General features: G+C 38.6%; 2 protein-coding genes across 4 annotated transcripts in view; one reads left to right on the top strand and one right to left on the bottom strand.

Annotated features, from left to right (window-relative positions):
* The first annotated feature begins 510 nt into the window (after positions 1 to 510).
* On the top strand, positions 511 to 15484 carry LOC126379186 (fatty acyl-CoA reductase wat-like). The gene is made up of 12 exons (XM_050027863.1): positions 511 to 600; positions 1047 to 1218; positions 3375 to 3465; positions 4397 to 4519; positions 6093 to 6217; positions 8336 to 8494; positions 9195 to 9304; positions 10703 to 10770; positions 11344 to 11530; positions 12651 to 12834; positions 14615 to 14805; positions 15280 to 15484. Exons 2-12 carry the CDS (start codon positions 1049 to 1051, stop codon positions 15453 to 15455), a joined length of 1584 nt encoding a protein of 527 aa, XP_049883820.1. The 5' UTR covers positions 511 to 600; positions 1047 to 1048; the 3' UTR covers positions 15456 to 15484.
* Positions 15485 to 16439: 955 nt separating this feature from the next.
* LOC126379099 (ankyrin repeat domain-containing protein 50) overlaps positions 16440 to 23830 on the bottom strand; it is an 86216-nt gene continuing 78825 nt past the window's right edge. For all 3 annotated transcript variants that reach the window (XM_050027679.1, XM_050027680.1, XM_050027681.1), the window contains one exon: positions 16440 to 23639. The gene's annotated coding sequence lies outside the window, so the exon portion shown is untranslated. The remainder of the gene's footprint in view (positions 23640 to 23830) is intronic.

Below are 23830 nucleotides of genomic sequence, written 5' to 3'. Positions count from 1 at the left end.
AATAAATGGCTGAAAACGATGAAAACTCCTCGATTGTGATAGTTTTTTGAAAGAAAACAAAAACTTTCATTCTTCAATATTACTAAATATATATTCTTTTAATCAACTTGAATCGTTTTCAAGTTGCAGAAGTTCGGCGAATTAGCCGATAGGTCCTGGTCCTGGGTTCAATTCCCGGTGGGAACATATCGCAAAAATGACTTTGTGGTCCCTAGTTTGGTTAGGATATTACAGGTTGTGATAAGCTGCAGTAGTTTTAGGCGGATGATGAAATATACCAAATGTTTTTATGCCCAAACCGCTGAACTGATTTGGTTGAAAATTCAACCACTTGTTTTTTGACGTGATTGTAGGTTTGCGGTAAATGACATTAACTACTTGGCCGGACAAATGGGGAGCGCTGACGTCTCTCGCCGGGTTGCAAGTAAAGCAGTGAGCTATAACTAGTATGGGACACATCATACACGCACAATTAAGCATTTTATTTTAGAATATAAAGTGGTGTTTAACATTTATACTGTCATTCACTGGTTTATTTCGATAGTTGCTGTATTCGATCTAGTTAATTCCTTATCACGAATAACAGTGCACGATAGATAGGTAAGTTCCAGAACAAGTGCCTAGTGATGTGTGTTTTTTTTTTGTTGTGACTTATTGTAGATTTGCCGCAGATGGCATTAACTACTTGGCCGGACGAATGAAGAGCGCTGAAGGCTCTCACCCGGTACAACGTTAAAGACAACAGGCCCGAGGGTGCCCATTTGGGCGCGAACCTCGGCTCAGGGCGTCGTCTGAGAGGAAAAATATTTGAAAGAATTAATCGACTCCAGCGGGTCGATAGCGATAAGCGATGATTGAGGGAAATCGTCGACCACGCCGGCGGGGTCGGTATCGGGGTCCTGAAGTGTTTGGTGTCGCGAGCTGATTGGCTGCCTATGGCTAGAGTAATCGGGTTGTCGGGATCGTATATTACGTCCTTCTGAAAAATGGTGAGCGCTGCATTAGGCGTATGTAATATAATTTGTTTCTTTCATGTTCATCATCAGCCATGGATCCTGCTCTAGCAAAGGAGGTGGCGACGCTTGCGCAGCACCGCGTCATAAACGAGACCATAGCGCGAGGGGACTCCGAGATACAGCAGTTCTACTCTGGCGCCACACTCTTCATCACAGGAGGATCAGGGTTCCTCGGGAAACACCTGATCGAGAAGCTGTTCAGGTAATAAATAAATGTATTCGGACGTCGAAGTGCTAGTGCCACCATATACCAAATACTGAGAGAGAGAGAGAGAGAGAGAGAGAGAGAGAGAGAGAAGAGAGAGAGAGAGATAGAGAGGAGAGAGAAAGAGAAGAGAGAGAGAGAGGAGAGAGAGAGAGAGAGAAAAAAAACATTTATTCAAACAAACAGCACACAAAACGAAAACAAAACATTGAAATAACACTTATAGGTAGGCTATAGACATTTACACAGAAGAAAATAAGTAAAATTAATGACAAAACTGTTGTGTGAGATAGTGTGCTTTAATTTGTACATACATAACATAAACAGCCTATATACGTCCCACTGCTGGGCACAGGCCTCCCCTCAATCAACCGGAGGGGGTATGGAGCATACTCCACCACGCTGCTCCAATGCGGGTTGGTGGAAGTGTTTTTACGGCTAATAGCCGGTACCAACGGCTTAACGTGCCCTCCGAAGCTATTTCATCTTACTTTTTCGGACAACCAGGTGATTCAAGCCTGAAAAGTCCTTACCAAACAAAGGACAGTCTCACAAAGTGATTTCGACAATGTCCCCATCGGGAATCAAACCCGGACCCGGATTTATTTGTAAAGATGAGACGTTAGTGATGTAAAAAAAGACGATTCAAAGCGCAACTGAGTATATTACCTCATCATCATCAATTTAAGAGCCACGCTCTTGTCGGTGCAGCATTTTCCATGCTACTTTTTTAGGGAAAAATAGAGCAGTGGTTTCCTTCTTGCCTTCACGCAGTACTCTGTCTGACGCGAGTGGGATGGCGCCCAGAGTAGTCTTTTACAAAGCCATACCAGGACTCCTGTCCTCCGCCTCTGAATAGTACTGACAGTTACTGCTGCCCTCTGTCAGGTATATTACCTACTAAATAAAATATCTTTGACGTCACACACAGATGCGCGTGTATGATAATGTCATGTCGTCCAAACTCAAACCGTATCCGGCGACGGCGATTCCTAAATATCTATCCCGGGTCGTTGTTGTGGTGGGCTCTGATGTGGCTGGCGAAACCGAACTTCGACTTGAAGGTCATTCCGGTCTAAGACACGATCCTCCCAACTAACAGTTGGTATCTCATATGCCACGAGATTGCGTTTAAGCACGTCTTTGTAGATATTGCCTACCATGTTTTCGCTTTCGCGTTTGTGTAAAACCTGTTTTGTATGAAGGGGTGTCATTGTGGTCAAACGTAGGAACTTCGTGAACCTATTTTTTTGAACAAACAAATTTGCGGACACATTTGGCCTTGTCTTTATGTATGTATACATAAATGGTTGATTACACTTAGTGTATTTATGGCCTAAATATGTTATTTTTTAATTTCCTTGTTTATCTATACTTAAATATATTTTCCACACCAATTCGTATTAAATATGAATGAATTATTTATTATTATAAAATGTTATATAATACTACGTATAGAACGGCAACTCTCCGCTCCCCACCAGCGGCTGAGCTGGATTTACCTCACCCCCTCGGTCTTACTTCAGTCTTCATACGGGCGTCAGACGTCACACACACAGATGCGCGTGTACGATAACGTCAATGTGTAGTGTCTGTGTAAAACGAGGTGTTTTGTATGAAGTGTCCGGGGTGTGATGGGACTTAAATATAGCTGGCGAGGAATATAATTATTATACCTCTGATGGATGGATTTATGGTTTTCACTAACACAGTTGGCTCGACCATTTTAGACGGCGATACGATTCACCTCTCACGATGGTCTAACAGAAAGCTCTACCACACCCGGACACTTCATACAAACAACCTCGTTTTACACAGACACCACACATTGACTTTATCGTACACACGCATCGGTGTGTGTGACGTCTGAAACCATACGATTCAAGTCTAAACTGTGTTTGGGGGGTGAGGTAAACCTAGCTCAGACGCTGGTGGGGAGCGGAGATTTTCCGTTCTATACGTAGTATTATTCATTATTCAATGACATGAGTATGGATAGACCAAAGCGCTTGGTGCGAATTGGGCCATGTACCTACTAGGTTCAAGATACGTTATGAAATTCTGATTACTAAATAAAGACAGACCTAAATCTAACGGAAAACATTTTCTTTTTTCTTTTTAACTTATTTGTGAATTTGAATATTCTTTTCCAGGTCATGCGACATCAAAAAAGTATACCTATTATTGAGGCCAAAGAGGAAGTGGACATTCCCCGAGAGATTAACATTTATATTGAAGGATCCAGTGAGTAACCATATCACACAAACATATAACACAGGATGTTAGTGACATGGTAAAGAATACTGAGGGGGATGATTCCGACCATGATTCTGAGTTAAAATCAAGTGGAATTTTCCGTCGCAAAATTCATGATTTTTTTTAGTATTTTTTTAAATTATTTTCAATTCTATACTTTTGCGATCGAAAATTCCACTTGATATTAACTCAGAATAATGAGCTAAATCAGCCCCCTCAGTATTCGTTACGATGTCACTTACACCCCGTACCAGTACGTAGGTACTTTTGTATGGCTACCTACGGTTAAAAAAAGCCACATCGAAGCAATTCATAAAAAAAAACACTAAAATTTTCATAAATTTTCCGACAGGATATTTCACTTGATATCAAATCATCCCCCTCAGTATTCGTTACGGTGTCACTAACACCCATACGTACAGTCATCAGCAATATCATGTACCCACTTTAGAACCCTGTCGCACTATCATATTTGACATTTAATGAGGCTTACGGTTTAAATTGTCAAAAAAGTTAATGTGACACGGTTGCAAAGTGTATACATATTAGTACTCGTGACCGTACTTGTACGGGGTGTAAGTGACATCGTTCATCATCATCACCAGCCCATCATCGTCCCCACTGCTGGGGCACGGGCCTTCCCTATGGATGGACAGGGAGATCGGGCCTTAAACCCCCACGCGGGCCCAGTGCGGATTGATGGTTATTAACGACTGCTAATGCAGCCGGGACCAACGGCTTAACGTGCCTTCCGAAGCACGGAGGAGCTCGAGATGAAAACTTTTTTTTGTGGTCACCCATCCTATGACCGGCCTTTGCGAAAGTTGCTTTACTTCAACAATCGCAGACTAATCGCGTAAACCGCTGCGCCACCGAGCTCCTTAGTGACATTGTTAATGTTAACAATATCTTGTTTCAGGTATTCGACCTGATAAAGAAAACCAAGCCAGATTTCGCCAACAGAATATATCCAGTGGAAGGGGATGTTGCGGAACCCAAACTTGGACTAAGTGATGAGGAGTACAAATTGATTATTGAAGACGTAAGTAGGTACTCTGTGCGCCGCTTCTTCAAAAGCGCACCCCTGATGCCGGGCAGCAGCCGAGGAAATGGATTCTGGTAGGGCTCTAGCTAGAACATCACCGATTGAGAAATTGGTCGGTGTACTATACTATTTAATATTTATTTATTATTTATTTATTTATTTATTACATATTCACACACATTATCATAACAGGCCAGGCCCAATTCGATAATGCTTAATACAATCCAATTACAACTAAACATAAATCAATAGATAACAAAAATAATAATCAAATACATCATTAATAATTCCCATAAATAAAAACAAAAAATTAGAACATTATTAAATTATTATTTCAAAAATTAACAATTAGTCAAATTTACAATCAATAAAATTGATATTTTAAATTAGTCAATGTTATATGTTCCTCTAGGTGTATAACTAGAGGAACATATTAAATACCAAACATTTTTATCATTTAGGTGATCATTAATCTTATTAATAAGCTTTTTTACATAAAGTAAGCTCCCCGCGAGCATTAAATTTCAAATTTAAATTTGTGACAAATTCAAAACATTATCTGTTATTTTATTGTAAAAACGTATACATAACCGCAAAAAAGATTTGTACTTAATCTAGAATTAATCTAGAATTAAATTCCCTGATGCCGGACAGCAGCGGTATCAGTACTGGTTGGAGGCCGAGGAAATGGATTCAGGTAGGGCTCTAGCTAGAACATCACCGATTGAGAAATTGGTCGGTGTACTGCGGAACGGAAGGCGATTCGGGCAACCACCGTTCTACACGCCCTATCTATGGAGTAATGGCGATTACTCCACCGACAAGAGCGCAGCTCTTAAATAAAGAGAGAGAAGTACTCTGTAAAAGGATGTTTTTTATGTGTGTGTGTGTGTGTGTAGGTTTTTTATGGGTTTTTTAACACACACACACACATAAAAAACATCCTTTTACAGAGTACTTCTCTCTATTTATTTAAGAGCTGCGCTCTTGTCGGTGGAGTAATCGCCATTACTCCATAGAAAAACTGTGTTAAAAAACCCATAAAAAACCTACACACACACACACACACACACCGGCACATCCAAAAAATTCAAAATTCAAAAATATGTATTTTTCAAAATTGGCTTACAAAGTTAGCGCTTTTTGAACGTCAAAAAATTAAATTACATATTATGTAACTAGCTGTAAAACTACTACCACATCGGAAGCTGTATCGCTGAGGGAAAGACGTGGCCAGAAAACCTCCCAGCACAGGGCCCTAGTCCTATTGTTTCATGTTTTCCTTTCTTTTTTTAAATCCAGTTTGTATACATAATTTATAGACTTAAATACAATGGTATTCCAATTACAGTCGGTGGAAGAAAAGTTATTACATGCGCATGTGTGACGTCTGATGTCTGACTAGGTTTTACACACAACCCATCCACACATTCTTGGGTCGTCCCCTACTCCTACATCCATAGATAGATAGATAAAATACTTTATTGAGCACAATGGACACAAAATACCAATTTTGAAAAAAAAATATTTTTGATTTTTTTTTAAATTTTTTTTTTGGTCATCGTTTCAGACTGACGTCATCATCCACGTAGCCGCTACAGTTAGCTTCGACGAGCCATTAAAAGTGGCTGCATTGACTAATGTTAGGGGTACTATGGAGATGTTGCGCCTTGCCAAAAAGTGCAATAATCTTAAGTAAGTAAAAATCAAATTCAAAAACAAATCTCTGTTCAGTAGGTAACTTAGTTACACTTTGAATGGTAATTTTTTAAATAACGAACGTCTCATCCGCCTAAAACTACTGCAGGTTCTCACAAACCCTAACGAACCCTAGACGTTCTTAAATTTTATTTTATTTTTTATTTTATTTCATTGGGGACAAAAATAAGTCTGACTGTTATCAGGGGCCTGTTTCATAAAACTTACAATTGTAAATTACACGACAATTTGGTGTACATTACGTAGTTTATATGAAACTGCAAAATAATCGTGATTACACACTCCGCAATGTACATCAAATCGTCATTGTAATTTACAATTGTAAGTTTTATGATATAGGCCCCAGATATTATACAGGGTGTTAGTGACATCATAACGAAAACTTTGATGGGTGATTCAAACCATGATTCTGAGTTGATAACAAGCGGAATTTTCCGTCACAAAAGTCGTTTATAACAACACAAACACTGTCATAAATTTTCCGATAGGAAATTCCACTTGATATCAACTCAGAATGATGGTCTGAATCATTCCCCTCAGTATTCGTTACGGTGTCACTAACACGTCACCTGCTACTGAGGGGGATGATTCAGCTCATAATTCTGAGTTGATATCAAGTGGTACACATACATACATACATAAACTCACGCCCGTAATCCCAAATGGGGTGGGCAGAGCCACAAGTAATCAAAGACAACTTGCAGCCACTGTTGATACGAAGTCCTAAGATGGATATGATGAACCTTATGGTGATATCAAGTGGTGTCCGTCAATTAATTCATGTATTTTTTGTTGTATTTTTTACTCCGAGATGAGAATCGAAGCAGTGACACTAGGTCGTAATTTCTCTTCTCTTCTTCTATCGTGTGGGTTGTGAGGTGAATTACCAACCTCATCAACCCTGGTGTCAGGGTTACTATTGAGCCGCCAAAGGCCCCTGACATGGCTCACGTTACGCTTACTCACTTACATCAGTAAGTAGTAATCGGGACCAACGGCTTAACGTGCCTCCCGAAGCACGGATCATCTTACTTTCAGACACTCAGGTGGTCAGCCTGTAATGTCCTCACCAAACTGGGGATCACAAAGATGGTTTTTGTGATATGTCCCCACCGGGATTCGAACAGCGCTCAACCACTGGACCATAAAGGCCGGTAGTAAATAAAGATAATTAAATCAATGACCATACGGTACAGTCATGAGCAATATAATGTACCCACTTTAGGACTCTGTCGCACTAACATATTTGACATTTAGTGAGACTGACAGTTCAATTTGACAAAAAAGTTAATGTGACATGGTACCAAAGTGTATACATATTAATGCTCGTGACCGTACCTACGTATAACATAACAGATACTCACACAAGTTTCACGTCACTATTTTTAATTATAAGTATTCAAATTAAGGTTAACTAGCTTTGTATGGATAAAGTCAAATTAACTGTTAATTTAATATGTACATATTAAGTATTATACGAACGTAAGTTATATGATAATATGTACATCAAGGATGATAGAGCATTTATGTTGTCGAACGTTTTTGACGATAACATAACAACGCGCCCGCAATACCTAACCAGGTTGGCAGAGCTACGAGTTAGCACGATCTTAACTATAGTGTGGGTTGTGAGGTGAAATACCAACCCCATCAACCCACCAGGGTTATTATAGAGCCACCAAAGACCCCTGACATGGCTCATGTAACGACTACTTACTAACATCAGTGTGTGACGTCTGACGCCATACGAAGACTAAAGTAAGACCGAGGGTATCCTTTTATCGTGTGGGTTGTGAGGTGGAATACCAGTCTCATTAACCCTGGTGTCAGGGTTATTATAGAGCCACCAAAGACCTCTGACATGGCTCATGTAACGACTACTTACTTACATCAGTAAATAGTAACCTTGTTGGGACCAACTGCTGAACGTACCTTCCGAAGCCCGGAATCATCTTACTTTTTCGGACAATCAGGTGATTCAAGCCTGAAAAGTCCTTACCAAACAAAGTACAGTCTCGCAAAGTGATTTCGACAATGTCCCCCCTAGACCACGGATACTATATTACCTACTTATGTTTTTGTCTTCATCCCCAGATCAATGGTGCATGTGTCTACAGCCTACTCCAACTGCACGGTAGACAGGATAAATAAGGAAGTTGAAGAACAGTTCTACGCGCCGCCTCTATCGCCAAAGATCATGGTAGAAATGGCGGAGACCATGTCTGAACAAAGACTGAATGAGATCACGCCACAGTGAGTAGACGATGCTAATTCCAGCACACACCATCTTTTATTTTTATTTTTTTTTATTTATTTATCATAGATACAATTTAATGCTACATTTTAAATCTAATTTTATATTAAGTTATACATACTTATATGCCTTCTGAATCACGGATCATCTTTCTTTCGGACAATCAGGTGATCAGCTTGTAATGTCCTAACAAAACTAGGGATCACACAGTAATTTTTGTGATAAGTACCTTTTTCCTCATCGAGTTGAATGCAGTTACACATGAGATTCAGGGCCCTAGAGGTTTTTTAACGTCGGGGTGTCAAAAGTTTGACGTGTCTATGTGTGTGTGTAAATGTGTATGTGTTTGTCTGTGGCATCGTAGCTCCCAAACGGATGATCCGATTTTAATGCGCTTTTTTTGGTTTGAAAGGTATATCAGTCGAGAGTGTTCTTAGCTATGTTTGGTGGAAATCGGTTCAGGTCTTCAAGGTCATCAGGTGGTTTGTTAGGTGTGATAGGAATGTTACACGCTCAGTTTGCTTGCATATGTGGGATCTGACATTTGAAACACTAATGTCTTCTGGAACCACTGAGCTGGCCTGCTGTTAGCGTACTTTATCTAGTCGGTTTTTTTTTAATAATTATATGTGGGGGAGGCCTTTGCTCAGCAGTGGGATCATATAGGCTAATAATAATAATAATATGTTCATCTTTCAGATTGATAAAGAATTGGCCCAATACGTATACATTCACGAAGGCAATAGCGGAGGATGCGGTGCGACAGATGCAGGCGGAGATACCGATATGTATCGTGAGACCTGCGATAGGTGAGATTATACTCAGGGGGATGATCCAGCTCATGACCCTGAGTTAATATCAAGTAGAATTATCCGTTTATTTTCAGCCATAGAGGCAGCCAATCAGCTCGCGATACCAAAAATTTCAGGACCCCGATACCGACCCCGCCGGCGTGGTCGACGACTTCTCTCAATCAGCGCTTATCGCTATCGATCCACTAGGGTCGATTATTTTTTTCAAATATTTTTCCTCACAGACGACGCCCTGAGTCGAGGTTCGCGCCCAACTGGGCACCCTCAGGCCTGTTGTCTTAAACGTTGTACCGGGTGAGAGCCTTCAGCGCTCCCCATTTGTCCGGCCAAGTAGTTAATGCCATCTGCGGCAAATCTACAATAAGTCACGTCAGAAAAAAACGTTTATTTTCAATTCTATGCCTTTGCTATACTAAATTCCACGTGATATTAACTCAGAATAATGATCAAGATTATTCCTCTCATTATTTGTTACGATGTCACTTACACCCCGTACGAGTACGTACACATAGTCATACTAGTACATATGGATGTTAGTGACACTGTAACGAATACTGAGGGGGATGATTCAGACTATGGTATAAGAAGACAGGTATGCTCAATACTATGACAAGCCGCCATTGCTAGCCCTTTGATGACGTAAGTGTTACCATTAAATTGGTAACTCCCAAAATTCCAAGGACGTTAATTTTATTATTGAAAATTATGTGAATTACTGACTAATGTATTAAATTGCTGTTACCTTGTAACATAAGTATATAAAAATCATTAAAACTGTAAGTAGGTATTAAATATTTTATTAAAAATTCAAAATTTACACTCTTTCACAGTAATTTAAAAAAGTTCCTTGTAGGCAAATGTCATTATAGCATTCAAGATTTTTTTGCAGATAAACTAAATACTTAAATGCTTCGATGTCTCTTTTTTCTTAAGTTGTTTTATTTTTTTCTTTTTGTAATCTTGTTATTAAGTTTTACACGTGTGGTGCGGTACACACACTAAACAACTGTATGATATAATTTTGTACCTACCTAATTACTTAATAATAATATTTAGTTAGATGTTATAATATTATTATAATAAGGCACCTAATGTCGCCTCTTTTAAATTGCCATGCCCTTGTAGGGCGTCACATGTACCTTTTTACTATGTTCCACCTTAATTTATGTTTGTGACATGCAATAAATGAATATGAATATGAATATTTTCTAATTTTCAAAGTAAATATGAAAATATTGGTCGAGGGTAATTTATGTTTTACAAAATGGCAACCCAGGGTGGGATGACGTCACTGGGCTAACCTTGAAATGTTAGCTGTCACTTTTGAGCATACCTGGTTTTCTTATGCCATGATTCTGAGTGGAATTTACAACATATATTTTTGTCAATTTTCAGTGATCTGTTCATACCGAGAACCTTCCCCCGGGTGGTTAGACATCAGTTGCGCACAAGGGCCAAGTGGGGTGAGCAGCTGAACATATTTTACTTTATTTTTGACTGGCATAAGCGAGCCAGTCGGGGTGTTAGTGACATCGTAACAAAAACTTTGAGGGTTGATTCAGACCTTTATTATGAGTAGTTATCAAGAGGAATTTTCCGTCGCAAAAGTATGGAACGGAAAATAGTTTTAAAATACGTTAAAATCATGAATTTTCCGACTTCCTCCTCATTCCTCGTGATATCAACTCAGAATCATGGTCTGAATCATCCCCCTCAGTATTTATTACGGTGTTACTAACACCCGTACGTATGTACTCGTATGGCGGCCTGTACGTACTTGTACGGGGTGTATGTAAGTGACGTCGTAAGAAATAGCGAAGAGGATGATTCAGCTCATTATTCTGAATAAATATCAAGTGGAATTTTCCATCGAAAAATAATTTTAAAAAAATCAATAAAATACATGAATTTTACAACAGAAAATTCAACTTGATATCAACTCAGAATGATGGTCTAAATCATCCCCCTCGGTATTCGTTACGGTTACGGTATCAGCCTGTATTTTTATCTTTTTTTCTAATGCAGTACATTTCCAGCTTGTAATTGGCTGCGGTCTGGGTGTCCTCCACGCGATCATGGTTCAACCGGAGATCAAAACAGACCTGGTGCCTGTTGATCTGGTCAACAACACGGTCATCGCGGCAGGCTGGAAGACCGCCAAACAGACAGACAGACAAGCTAACATATACACTGTCAGCAGCTTCAGGAACCATATTTATATGAGTAAGTAGATATAACATAATAATAAGGAATACCATGTGTAGAACGGCAACTCTCCGCTCCCCGCCAGCGGCTGAGCTAGGTTTACCTCACCCCCGCTGGAACATAGTTTAGTCTTGAATCGTGAAGGCAGCGCGGAGCAAAAAATGTAATATAATGTAATATAATAACGTAACGAATGAATATCCCGGGCGAATCAAAAAGGTATCTCGCTGGTATGCAAACCGTTTGACGTGTTCTGTCAACATAATTCTGTCGAGTTATTGGCCAATGCAAAATTTTTAGATGGTTGTTTTAGATTTGTGCTTAAAATTGACGTGTGTTCCATAAATTTTATGCTTGTCGATTACCCGTCCCTTTCCTTTTCGGCGGATAAGAAAATGACAGATATAACTTAAAATAAAAATAGATGGTGTTTACAGGAATTAGCACCAACGTTTCATGTTTGTGTATGTGTGAGTTGTTTTTTCAGAGTTGCTAGATATAATAAAATATGTCATTTAGAAATAAATTTAAAGAAATTAGTATTTTAACTTTGGCATCACAATATATCTTTGAAAACTTAATAGATGTAAAAGAAATATAGGATTATTTGCGAAAAATAGCGATCGGCACATTGTTAATACCCGGAATAAAAATAAACTTGCTTTACAAGTCAGTCGATTACATAAGATTACTTAATTTTTTAAGGGGCAATGTATACGTTTTTACAATAAGATTCCCATTGACATTGAGAATTTGCCTTTCAACTGTTTTAAGACAGTAGTTAAACAGAAACTTTACAAAAAAGGTTATTTAGTTAGTGATTATTTAGAAGATATGAATGCATGGGATTAACTGTCTGAGAACTGATATTAGGCAGCTAAATTACTCAATTGTATACCAATATTTTATGTTTATTTTTATTTTTTTTAAAGAACGTCTAGGGCCCTGTGCCGAGGTTTTTCTTGCAGCTTCTTTTCCCCGGCTATACAGGTTGTGAGCTGCAGTAGTTTTAGGTGGACGAGACGTTCGTTATGTAAAAATTGACGATTCAAAGTGTAACTATGTTACCTACTGAATAAAGATATTTTTGAATTTGAATTTGAATATGACCCACGCATGTTATTTATTGTTTTTTCAGAGTCAATAGTGAATACAATGATCAACGAGGTGTTGCCCAAATATGCTTCGCCTAAGGCGGTGTGGTATTCCTTTACAAATCAAACTACGTGTAGATATTACTATTTGATGTTGATGTGGCTTTGGCATTATATACCAGCGTATTTCATTGATCTGGGCTTGAGCATCGTTGGGAAAAGACCTTCGTAAGTACTCGTCCTAGCACCGGTTCGAATAACGACCTCCGTGGTCCAGTTCGGAGGTCCCGGGTTCGATTCCGGTGGGGACATATCACTAAAATTACTTTGTGGTCCCTAGTTTGGTTAGGACATTACTGGCTTATCACCTGATTGTCCAATAAGTAAGATGATCCGTGCTTCGGAGGGCACGTTAAGCTGTTGGTCCCGGCTATTAGCCGTAAAAACACCTAAACCAACCCGCATTGGAGCAGCGCGGTGGATTATGCTCCATACCCCCTCCGGTTGATTGAGGGGAGGTCTGTGGCCAGCAGTGGGACGTATATAGGCTGTTTATGTATGTTTATGTACAATGTAATGGCAGAAACATTATAATTGGTTCACTTTATGTATAAAATTATGTTACCTATATTGTTTCTCTTTATTTTGCTCACAATAATAATGGGTGGAATTTGTAATTGTGCCTGGGTGTAATAACAAGGGTCATCATTTATACCCAAAAACAAAGATAAAAGATGTATGTTATCCATGAAATTGGAAGGTTAACGAAGGAAAATCTTTACAAAGCCATCTTTATTGTTTTCAAAATCAAAAGTATTTATTGCCATATTTATTTATTTATTTAAAAAAGTACAACCACATCACACATATTGACCTTATTCCATAACTTAACTAGGTATTCTGACTGATATGTGTAACAATAACGGTGTACATAGCACTCACAATCAATAAACTAATCTACAAATTTAACAGTAGCAGAAAGGTAATTAAACTTAATTAAACTAAACTAAATCAAAATATACAAATAAACTTAGGTGGTAGACTTAAAATATTAACTCAACAAGTGTCGAATAATTTTAGACCTGAAGCTGTGTAGCTTGTCATGAAATATGTCCACATCAATTCCATCCTCACAGTTGGTGACTGTTGGCCCAAATTTGTTCTACAAAAGGGCGTGTAAAATAACCTACTAATTTTATTCCGGGGATATCTTGAGGGAACAGAGAGGGAGGAACATTCCGGAAGACCACCGCACTGTATATGACCATTAAGAATTTTATGCAAGAAACATAGATCAAGTAGACGTCTACTGTAACTGGCCATATACGAGTAGTAAGACGCTCGAAGCGTCTTTTTTATTTACTTTACATACACATACATAAACTCACGCCTATTTCCCACCGGGGTAAGCAGAGACTATAGAATTCCATTTGCTTCGATCCTGACACACTTCTCTTGCTTCCTCCACATTCATCAATCATTTTATTTACTTTAAAAGTAGATTTTTACAATACAAGGGCTCGGGGTCTCCTTTTAAGCAAGAAGTTGCTTGTAGTAGGAGGCTCCGCTCTTCCATAACTATTCATGGATGTTATGGGTGAATATCAAAATGTGTCAAGTTTGGTGGCGACTGTCATATACCTCGAGGCAAAGTCCCCAGAATACTGGCCACGTTGCCTCTCTGCACCGCCAAACTGACCCTTTGGGCAAAATAACAACCAGCTCTAGGGTCGGAAGTTACCTCAATGAACGCGTTCATAAGTTATTTATTAGAATAGAATAGAAATCATTTATGGATGGAAAAAAATATATATATATACGGTCGAATTGAGAACCACCTCCTTTTTTGAAGTCGGTAAAAAAAAATACCGAAATAAAAGTTTTGATTGTTTTTTGACGTGACTTATTGTAGATTTGGCGCAGATGGCATTAACTACTTAGCCGAACAAATGGGGAGCGCTGAAGGCTCTCACCCGGTAAAAGTTTTGAATTTGAATTATTCTTCCAGAGCCGTTAAACTGTACACCAAAGCGGCGAAACTGATGGACGTACTGTTCTATTTTACGACGAATGAGTGGAAACAATGTGATAGGAATCTCCAAGCTCTCGCAGCCGGCATGTCCCCTGTCGACCGCACCATTTACGACCTTGAAATCAGCAAGATTGACTGGGTGGAAATGATGACTATTTGGGCTATAGGTAAGTCCATAGAACACCAGGGGCCTGTTTCATAAAACTTACAATTGTAAATTACAACGACAATTTGGTGTTCATTACGTAGCTAATATGAAACTGCGAAATATTCGTGATTACACACTCCGCAATGTACATCAAATTGTCATTGTAATTTACAATTGTAAGTTCTATAAAACAGGCCTCAGGTATGCTCAAAACTGACAGCTAGCATTTTCAAGGTTAGCCCAGCTGACGTCATCCAACCCTAAGTTGCTATTTCGTAAAAAATAAATTACCCACGTTCAATGTTTTTAATTTACTTTGCAAGGAAATTTTGTAGATACTTTTAGTAAAAGATTCACGTACAGTTTTAATGATTTTTATATTTGTGACAAATAATAGTAATGAAATGCGTACATTAGTCAGTAATTCATTTAATTTAATAATCAAATTTAAATTGTTTGTGAGAAAATACCTAATATAGTTTGTTTTTTTCAGGTATTAGGAAATACATTGTAAAGGACGGTCTGCAAGGCACACAAGAAGGAATCGACAAGCAGAAACGCTACAGAATTATTCACTATCTGTTTTCTATAGTCTATTTCTTCATTCTATGGAAGATTCTCAGTTGGAGCTTCTCATTAAGTTCTACAGCGCTTAGTTATGTTTTCTAATTTCTCTTTAATAAATTAATTCTCATCAATATTTAGTTTCATTTACTTCAAATTAAAACGCTACGGTTCTTTAATATTGCAGGTGTTTGATACTTTTAGCGACATCTATCGTTGAGTAGACAAAACTAAATGAAGTTTCTTAGTTCCGCTATTACCCGCTAGATGGCGATAAATAATATACGTGTGTTAGGCTGATCCCTTGTTACCATAAGGATCATGACATCCATCTAAGGACTTTGTATCAACAGTGGCTACAAAGAACTCCATAGATTCTAGAGAAATGCAAGGATGTGAGTTATCAGCAAACAATGGTGCTAAATCTTGTAGACACCATCTAATTCCTGTCTTTTTCTTATCCGTCAAAAATGAAAGGGACGGATGATTGTCGGCTGTTAGTTAAAATCAGTGAATAACCCAGATGAATCAAATAGGTATCTCGTTTGTATGCAACCCGTTTGACGTGTACTGTCAACTTGATTCTGTCGGGTCGACAGCCGATTTAAAATTTTTGAGAGGGCTGTTTTAGATTTCTGGCTCAAATTGACGTGTGTTCCATAAATTTTATGCCTGTCGATTATCCGTCCCTTTCCTTTTCGGCGGATAAGACAATGACAGATATACCTTAAAATCAAATTAAATGGTGTATACTAGAACCAGCACAAATGTCACAAGACAGCATAATAACAGACTTATAGTTACTGTTATTTAATTTCTACATTTTTCCACTGCTGACATGTGACGCCACCTAGCCACGAGTAGGGGAATTACAAGCAGCGCTATCTGTTATTGAATGAAGGGAACCTTCGTAATGGTAACCTGCTACTCAATGATAGATGGCGCTACCTACTCTGCTAGCTTAAATTCAGAAGGCACCCAAGCGCCGTCTGCTGTATCTATATGACGATATATATTTTGCTGACAACATCGTTTTCTTGTCTCTCCCAGGGATTCCTGTGATCAACCAATAATAAATAAAACAACAAATTAAGAGAAATTATATATATTTCGTTATGCTTCACAACATGTTACGCGCGGCTACGTTCGCTAGTACAAATCAATCGTACACAATAATAACTCCTAATACATTACCGACTAATATCACCAAACACACACAAAATACAAAAATTGCTATAAATAAATAAATATTGCCATTTCTTTACAAAATAAGCGTCCAAATTATAACTAAAGGCGATTTTTTTCTAAAGATTTTTTTGTAGACAAGTGTGTCAGGATCGACGCAAATGGAATTCTATAGTCTGCTTACCCCGTCGGGAAATAGGCGTGAGTTTATGTATGTATTTTGTAGTGCGTGGAACTCCGTGGTCTCTGCCTACCCCACGGAGAAATAGGCATGATGGCGTGAGGCGTGTATGTGTGTAATTTTTAACGACGTCATTCTTTTTTGACTGAATAACTGATTAGGCAGAGAAGTGTGTCATAAACTTCATAAACTGTAACCATCCCGAATTTATCTCGGCTCTACTCTTTCACCAGTTACGTCTAAACGAGATTGCTAAATGGCAATAAACCCGCAAATTAAATTATTAATAATAATAATTATTAAATCCTCTACAAACCCGCATTGGAGCAGCGTGGTGGAGTATGCTCCATACCCCCTCCGGTTGATTGAGGAAAGGCCTGTGCCCAGCAGTGAGACGTATATAGGCTGTTTATGTTGTATTATTAAGTTTTAATAAAAATAAAAATCTATATTTTCACCCGACTACGCGTCTACATTATCGACCTTATTTTTTTCAATAAAGTATTAGAGCGAGGCTTTATCGTATTTTTCTTATAAAGTTTATTTTTTTAGGGATTCGTAACCAACAAAGGGTAAAAACGGTTACTCAGGGTGATATTAATAAACTAATCACAGCTTCGAGGCTGCCCTCAAGATCTTGTCAATGTGACAGTTCTTATATAAAACCAGGGACTTGACCATGGTCTTGAGGGCAGTCTCAGGGGCCGAGGGCGGGTTTAGAAGGCCTCTAATAATTTCAAGGGGATTCTGCCATTCTGCGCAAGACTGACCAAGAAAGAATAAAATCTTGTATTATTATTATAAAAAAAATCTTTAGAAAAAAACCGCTAAAAAATTAATCTACTGACTCGAAATAGCAAGAATTGATTCGTGATTAGAATAGTAATAAGGTTTACAGTAAATAAACTATATAATGGACCCGATCCCAGCGGACACCACCTAATTTTATTTCAAGTTATTACCTGTCATTTTCTCACCCGCCGCAATGGAAAGCTGAAGTAAAATTTTGAGATTGTTAAATTTTCTTACTAAAATTGACGTGTGTGTAAATTTTATGCCTGTCGATTACCGGTCCCTTTCCTTTTCGGCGGATACGAAAATGACAGGTATAACTTAAAATAAATTAAGGTGTATTTATTCTGCCATCGGCACCATTATTCACATAATATGATAATAATTATAATTGATTATACACAGCTATTACAGTTATATTACAATATACAAAACATTAATTATTGCCAAAAAATAACAATTTTAAACCCAAATGACATAGCCTCGAAAATATGACACATTTGCATAAAAAAAGGATAGTAAAAAAAATATTCTCCTTCACCTTTACTGGTCAATCATTCGATTTCATTCCACTAAATGCAAAGCTCCCAAAAGTACTCAGAATAGACTAGGCTTAAAATGGCCACATCGAAGCAATTCATCTAAGAAAGCGGCCTCTGTGGTGCAGTGGTTGAGCGTTGGACTCACGATCCGGAGGCCCCGGGTTCGAATCCCGGTGGGGACATATCACAAAAATCACTTTGTGATCCCTAGTTTGGTTACGACATTACAGGTTGATCACCTGATTGTCCGAAAGTAAGTGATTCGTGCTTCGGAAGACACGTTAAGCCGTTGATTCCGGTTACTATTTAATGATGTAAGTGAGTAAACGTTACATGAGCCATGTCAGGGGCCTTTGGCGTCTCAATAACCCTGACACCAGGGTTGATGAGGTTGGTATTCCACCTCACAACCCACACGATAAGAAGATCTAAAAAACAATATTGCAATTTGCATTGTGCGCCTACCTTTAAATGCGCAAATATCAAATTGCAATATTGCTTATTTAAATAAATTGTTTCAATGTGGCCTTTTAAAACCCTCTGTATATATCTTCAGACTTAGTGACATAATAATGGAGTATGAATTCCGTACAGTTATGAGCAATATCATGTACCCACTCTAGAACCCTGTCGCACTATCATATTTGATATTTAATGAGACTTACGGTTTAATTTGTCAAAAATGTTAATGCGACATGGTTTCAAAGTGTATACATATTAGTACTCGTGACCGTACCCCTAAACGGATACATAATTTTACAATTATTCATTCCGAAAATCCACTACGACTAACCATTGAGAATTTTTCAAATTCTAATTTTTCTTTTTTTAATATTTTTTACTTCTTAAATTTTTAATTCGTTAAAATGTCAATCTTACCTCCATTTTATATTCGTTCAACACATTGGTGTTGCCATAATTATTTTTAAAATCCTACTAAATTTAACATTTATGTAACCTATTTTTTTTATATTACAAACTTTTTTAGTAGTGTTAAATCTGCAATATTTTTGTTTGAAAAATACAACGGAAAGCTTAGTGAGGTGTGGGTACTTAGTTCATCTTGCGATAGACGTACCTCTGACCACCCCAATTGGGATATAGACGTGATGTTATGTATGTTTTGAAAAATGTAAGCTTCTGTACGTTGTACTTGTTATTCTTTCATCACGCTCACATGAACATAGGTCACAGTTCACAGTTTTAAGACTACTAAAATATTTAGTACATAATAATATTGAGTATGCATTTATATAGAAAAATATTACGAGTATAATTACATGATATTTGTGTATTTTTTTTTACATTTATATCAGTTTTTTTATTTATCTGAGATCGCTATGACTTTACAATAATTATGAGGATAAAAACTGCCCATTTCTCCCGTCAGGTGTCGCTACTGTTGAGTGTTCTTAAATTTTGACAGTTCCCCATACTATTTGAGTAAACAAACATATTGTATTGGTTATACTTTTCCACTATAACCCTTTGCGCAGTGTTTAACTGCAAGATTATAGTGTTATATTTATTCCATAAAGATCGGAAAGAAGAAAACTTAATTTCAATCAAAACTGCCTTTACTTCCAACTGATGGCTGTTTTTCTTTGTAGTAACTCATCCTTCAGACGGGATACACTCCACGTTGATCACGAATTTCAGCTGGACAGTATGGAGAACTGTCAAAATTTAGCAACACTCAACAGTGCTGCCACCTACATTTGAGCTTCTAGTTTTTATCCTCATTTATATAGGTATATATATATAATTATAAACAAAAATGTTAAGCATAAAATGGTAACATTGGTTTTATGATTCTTATTGTATGAATGGGCATAGTTTTTTCACATCAATTGTATGTATGGTCAGAAAAAAACAGATTCTCTCTTCTCCCTAGCATTATACGTTAATCTGAAGATTTGACAGGTCCGGTGTTTTACAGAAGCGACTGCCTGTTTGAACTTCCAACCCGCGAAGGGAAAACCAGCCCAATACAGATTAGGTCACATACCTCCGAAAATGCGTTTCTCGGCAATGTGGGTTTCCTCACGATGTTTTCCTTCACCACTGAGCACACGATTTTCATTTATGATCCAAACATGAATTCGAAAACAAATTCGACAATCATTGGTTTAGGCCTGTGCTGGATTTGAACCTGCGACTTCAAAGTGAGAGGCATGCGTTTTACCAACTAGGCTACCACGGCTCAGAAAAGAACAGATTATTAAGTGTAAAGTTTATGTTTATATTTGTCTGGTTGTGTTGAGTAGGATTGAAATGAATGAAGCAACAAATTTCCACCTGTCGTAGGCTTCACCTATTCAGTGTGCGGTAAACTTTACCGCTCCAGGGGGGTTAAAATGGCCACATCGAATCAATTCATCTAAGAAAGCAATATTGCAATTTGACATTTCCGCATATATAAAAGTAAGTGCGCAATGCGAACAAATGTCAAATAGCAATATTGCTTTCTTAGTTGAATTGCTTCGACGTGGCCATTGTAACCTCCCAGAACTGGCTTGCCCACCTATGGGAAAAAGGTGCCTCGCGACAGACAACGAACAATCCCCCAGACAATGATAGTTATGAACACTTTTTTGAAAGTATTGGTTATCTATCTGTTATACAAAGTCTATATATAAAGCCTGTCAATGTTCGTATGTTTCGTAGATTTACAAACATTCAGTTTTTGCCCGGACAATAAAGTAATCGACAAATTAAGCGAGGACCAGTCATTGGAAGGATATATCAATGTTGCCAGTTTAAACTTAACAATAACTGTCATTTCTAGCTTTAAAAAGTTTCAGTTGTAAAAAAAAATAGGACCAGTTAAGCAGTATACAGGTTGTGAGAAGCTGCAGTAGTTTTAGGCGGAGTTCGTTATGTAAAAATTGACGATTCAAAGTGTAACTATGTTACCTACTGAATGAAGATATTTTTGAATTTGAATTTGCGTAATGGAATATGATTTATTATGGCTCGAAACGACGCAACAAAAATCAAAGTAGTCCGAAATTTTATCACGTTTCTCTATGACGTCACAAGTTTTTTTTTTCATACATCAGCATCACCAGCCCATTAACGTCCCCACTGCTGGGGCACGGGCCTTCCCTATGGATGGATAGGGAGATCGGGCCTTAAACCACCACGCGGGCCCAGGATTGATGGTTATTAACGACTGCTAATGCAGCCGGGACCAACGGCTTAACGTGCCTTCCGAAGCACGGAGGAGCTCGAGATGAAAACTTTTTTTTGCGGTCACCCATCCTATGACCGGCCTTTGCGAAAGTTGCTTAACTTCAACAATCGCAGACCGAGCGCGTTTACCGCTGCGCCACCGAGCTCCTCATACAAAGTTATTTCGTGTTTTGACATTTAGTAAAAACCAACTGATTCGACTAGTTGGAAACTAGCCTATTAGTGACATAATCTCCCGTCTCTTTCATACTAAGCTGCATACCGTTAGTGCGAAAGAGATGTGGCCAACTAGTTGACCAGCTAGTTCCGCACATGTCCAACAGATGGCGCGCAATGCAGTCCTAGAACGCGCTATCGAAGTTTGCACAGCGCGACGCATATATCCAACTTCCAACATAACCTTTCGATCGAATACCACGCTCGTCCCCCGGACTGGAAGCCTAGCGTATCCTCGCGAGCTGGCTGATGTGGAGGAGAGCTCGACGACCCACCCAGCAACGGACTCGACCCAGGCCGCCGCCATTGTTGACGGTTTCGACTAGTGTTGCCGAAAAATCGATAGTTTTACTATCGATAGTAAACAGCCAAAATCATCTACCCAACCGATAGGCCTATCGATAGTATCGATAGCTTGCGCAATATCGAAGAGCGATACTATCGATTAATTATCGATACTATCGTTTTTTGGTAAACTATCGATAGTTCGATCGAAAACTATCGATAGGGCACTATCGAGCGGCAACACTAGTTTCGACCTTGCCGGCGGACTCACCGGACTGAATTCACCGTACTGACCCCGCCGGCTCGAGCTGACCGGTTAAGCTCGCCAGCCACCTACTCTGACCAGACATGTACCGCCTGGCTGGAGTCGCTCACTGGGCCTCCCCCAACAGGGTCTCACCCGGTGGGCTGACTCGGCGGCGGTACCACCCCGGACAAGAAATTGGGCCTTCGGAGGGGCGAATCTCGCCCGCCGTGGCCCACCCCCGTGCCCCGCCCGTTTTAGCGGCGAGAGACCAGTGTCTCTCGTGGTAGTGTGACTTGGTTTTGGCCTCTTTGGTGCAGTCACCAAAGAGGCCAAAACCAAGTCACACTACCAACTTGTGGCTAGCAGGGTACTATGCTCTGTTCCATATATCTCTCGTCCCTTTCGCTCTAGGCAATGTACTATATCTCTGTCCTGCTTTCATTCTAATTATGCTACGTTTTAAGGTTTTAAAAGAGTATACAACTAGAACGTATATACACGCGACCGGATGAGAGCCTTCAGCGCTCCCCATTTGTCCGGCCAAGTAGTTAATGCCATCTGCGGCAAATCTACAATAAGTCACGTCAAAAAAAATATATATATACACGCGATAAACGTTGCGGTGGCATGAATCAATCGGTTCTTATACCGCGTCGTAAGCGATATAAGTTCCGTGCTACTGGTCATATTTTTCCTTACAATATAAAGGTTTACAAAAGGACATACATACTTACTTGTAGGTAATCTATACATATATTTGGCCGGTGAACTACTTAGTACCATGGATTGCTTTAAAAATAATCATAAATGCATTTTTTTTTATTGTAAAAAGGTACCCTTAGACGATCAATTTTGTTTGACAAGCATAAGTTTACCAAACCGCAGTGGAGCAGCGTGGTGGAGTATGCTCCATACCCCCTCCAGTTGATTGAGGGGAGGTGTTATGTATAAGTTCACGCTTATTTCCCGTAGGGATAGGCAGAGACTAAACGTGTTTGTTTGTATAAAATTTATGTAATTTTGGACTTAACTAACAAAAAGCTCGGTGAGGTGTGGGTACTTAGTTCATCTTGCGATGGATGTACCTCTGACTACCCCAATTGGGATAATGTCGTGAGCTTATGTTATGTTGTTAGACTTTTTGTTAACACAGTAAGTCATCATCATCAATTTAAGAGCCACGCTCTTGTCGGTGCAGCATTTTCCATTCCAGTCTATCAAAGGCCAATTCCTTGACTTCCCCACAAGAAACTACGTTAACCTTGTCTTTAATCTGTTCCATGTAAGCTCTTCTTGGTCTTCCCCTTCCTCTCTTTCCTTCTAGCTTTCCGTCTATAATGTTTTTAACACGGTAAGTAGCAATATAAAAACTTTTGTCAATCGCAATTGATCGTCTAAATACGACCTTGGTTACCTGAATAAGACTTTACAAAACATAAAACACTTAACTGTCAATTAACATTTTGAGATCACACCTAAAAAAATGTACTATTTTTTTTCTAATCAGTTTCGTTTTCTTAAAGTTTTATTTAATACTGTTTTCGCTGAATAAAGGAATCTTGACTTTAAGATTACAACTACATAGATCAATTTGCTTTTTTTTTATCAATCATTAGGCGAGATGATGTTATGAAGATCGTGTGAACCTGAAAATAAAAGTTATTTTTTAAAATATAATAATTTATAGAGATGATAACTAATTGATAGTCTATCCAAATCTTATCCAGCATTTAACCGGCAGATACTGTCAGATACTTATTAGGCAGACACTATAACACACTTATTTGGCAGATTCTATCAGACACTTATCAGGCATATTCTATCAGACACTTATTAG

This window comes from Pectinophora gossypiella, chromosome 28, assembly GCF_024362695.1.
Source record: "Pectinophora gossypiella chromosome 28, ilPecGoss1.1, whole genome shotgun sequence".
Taxonomy (NCBI): Eukaryota; Metazoa; Arthropoda; class Insecta; order Lepidoptera; family Gelechiidae; genus Pectinophora; species Pectinophora gossypiella.
The sequence above is the reverse complement of the archived record's forward strand: the minus strand, read 5'-3'. Positions and strand labels throughout refer to the sequence as shown.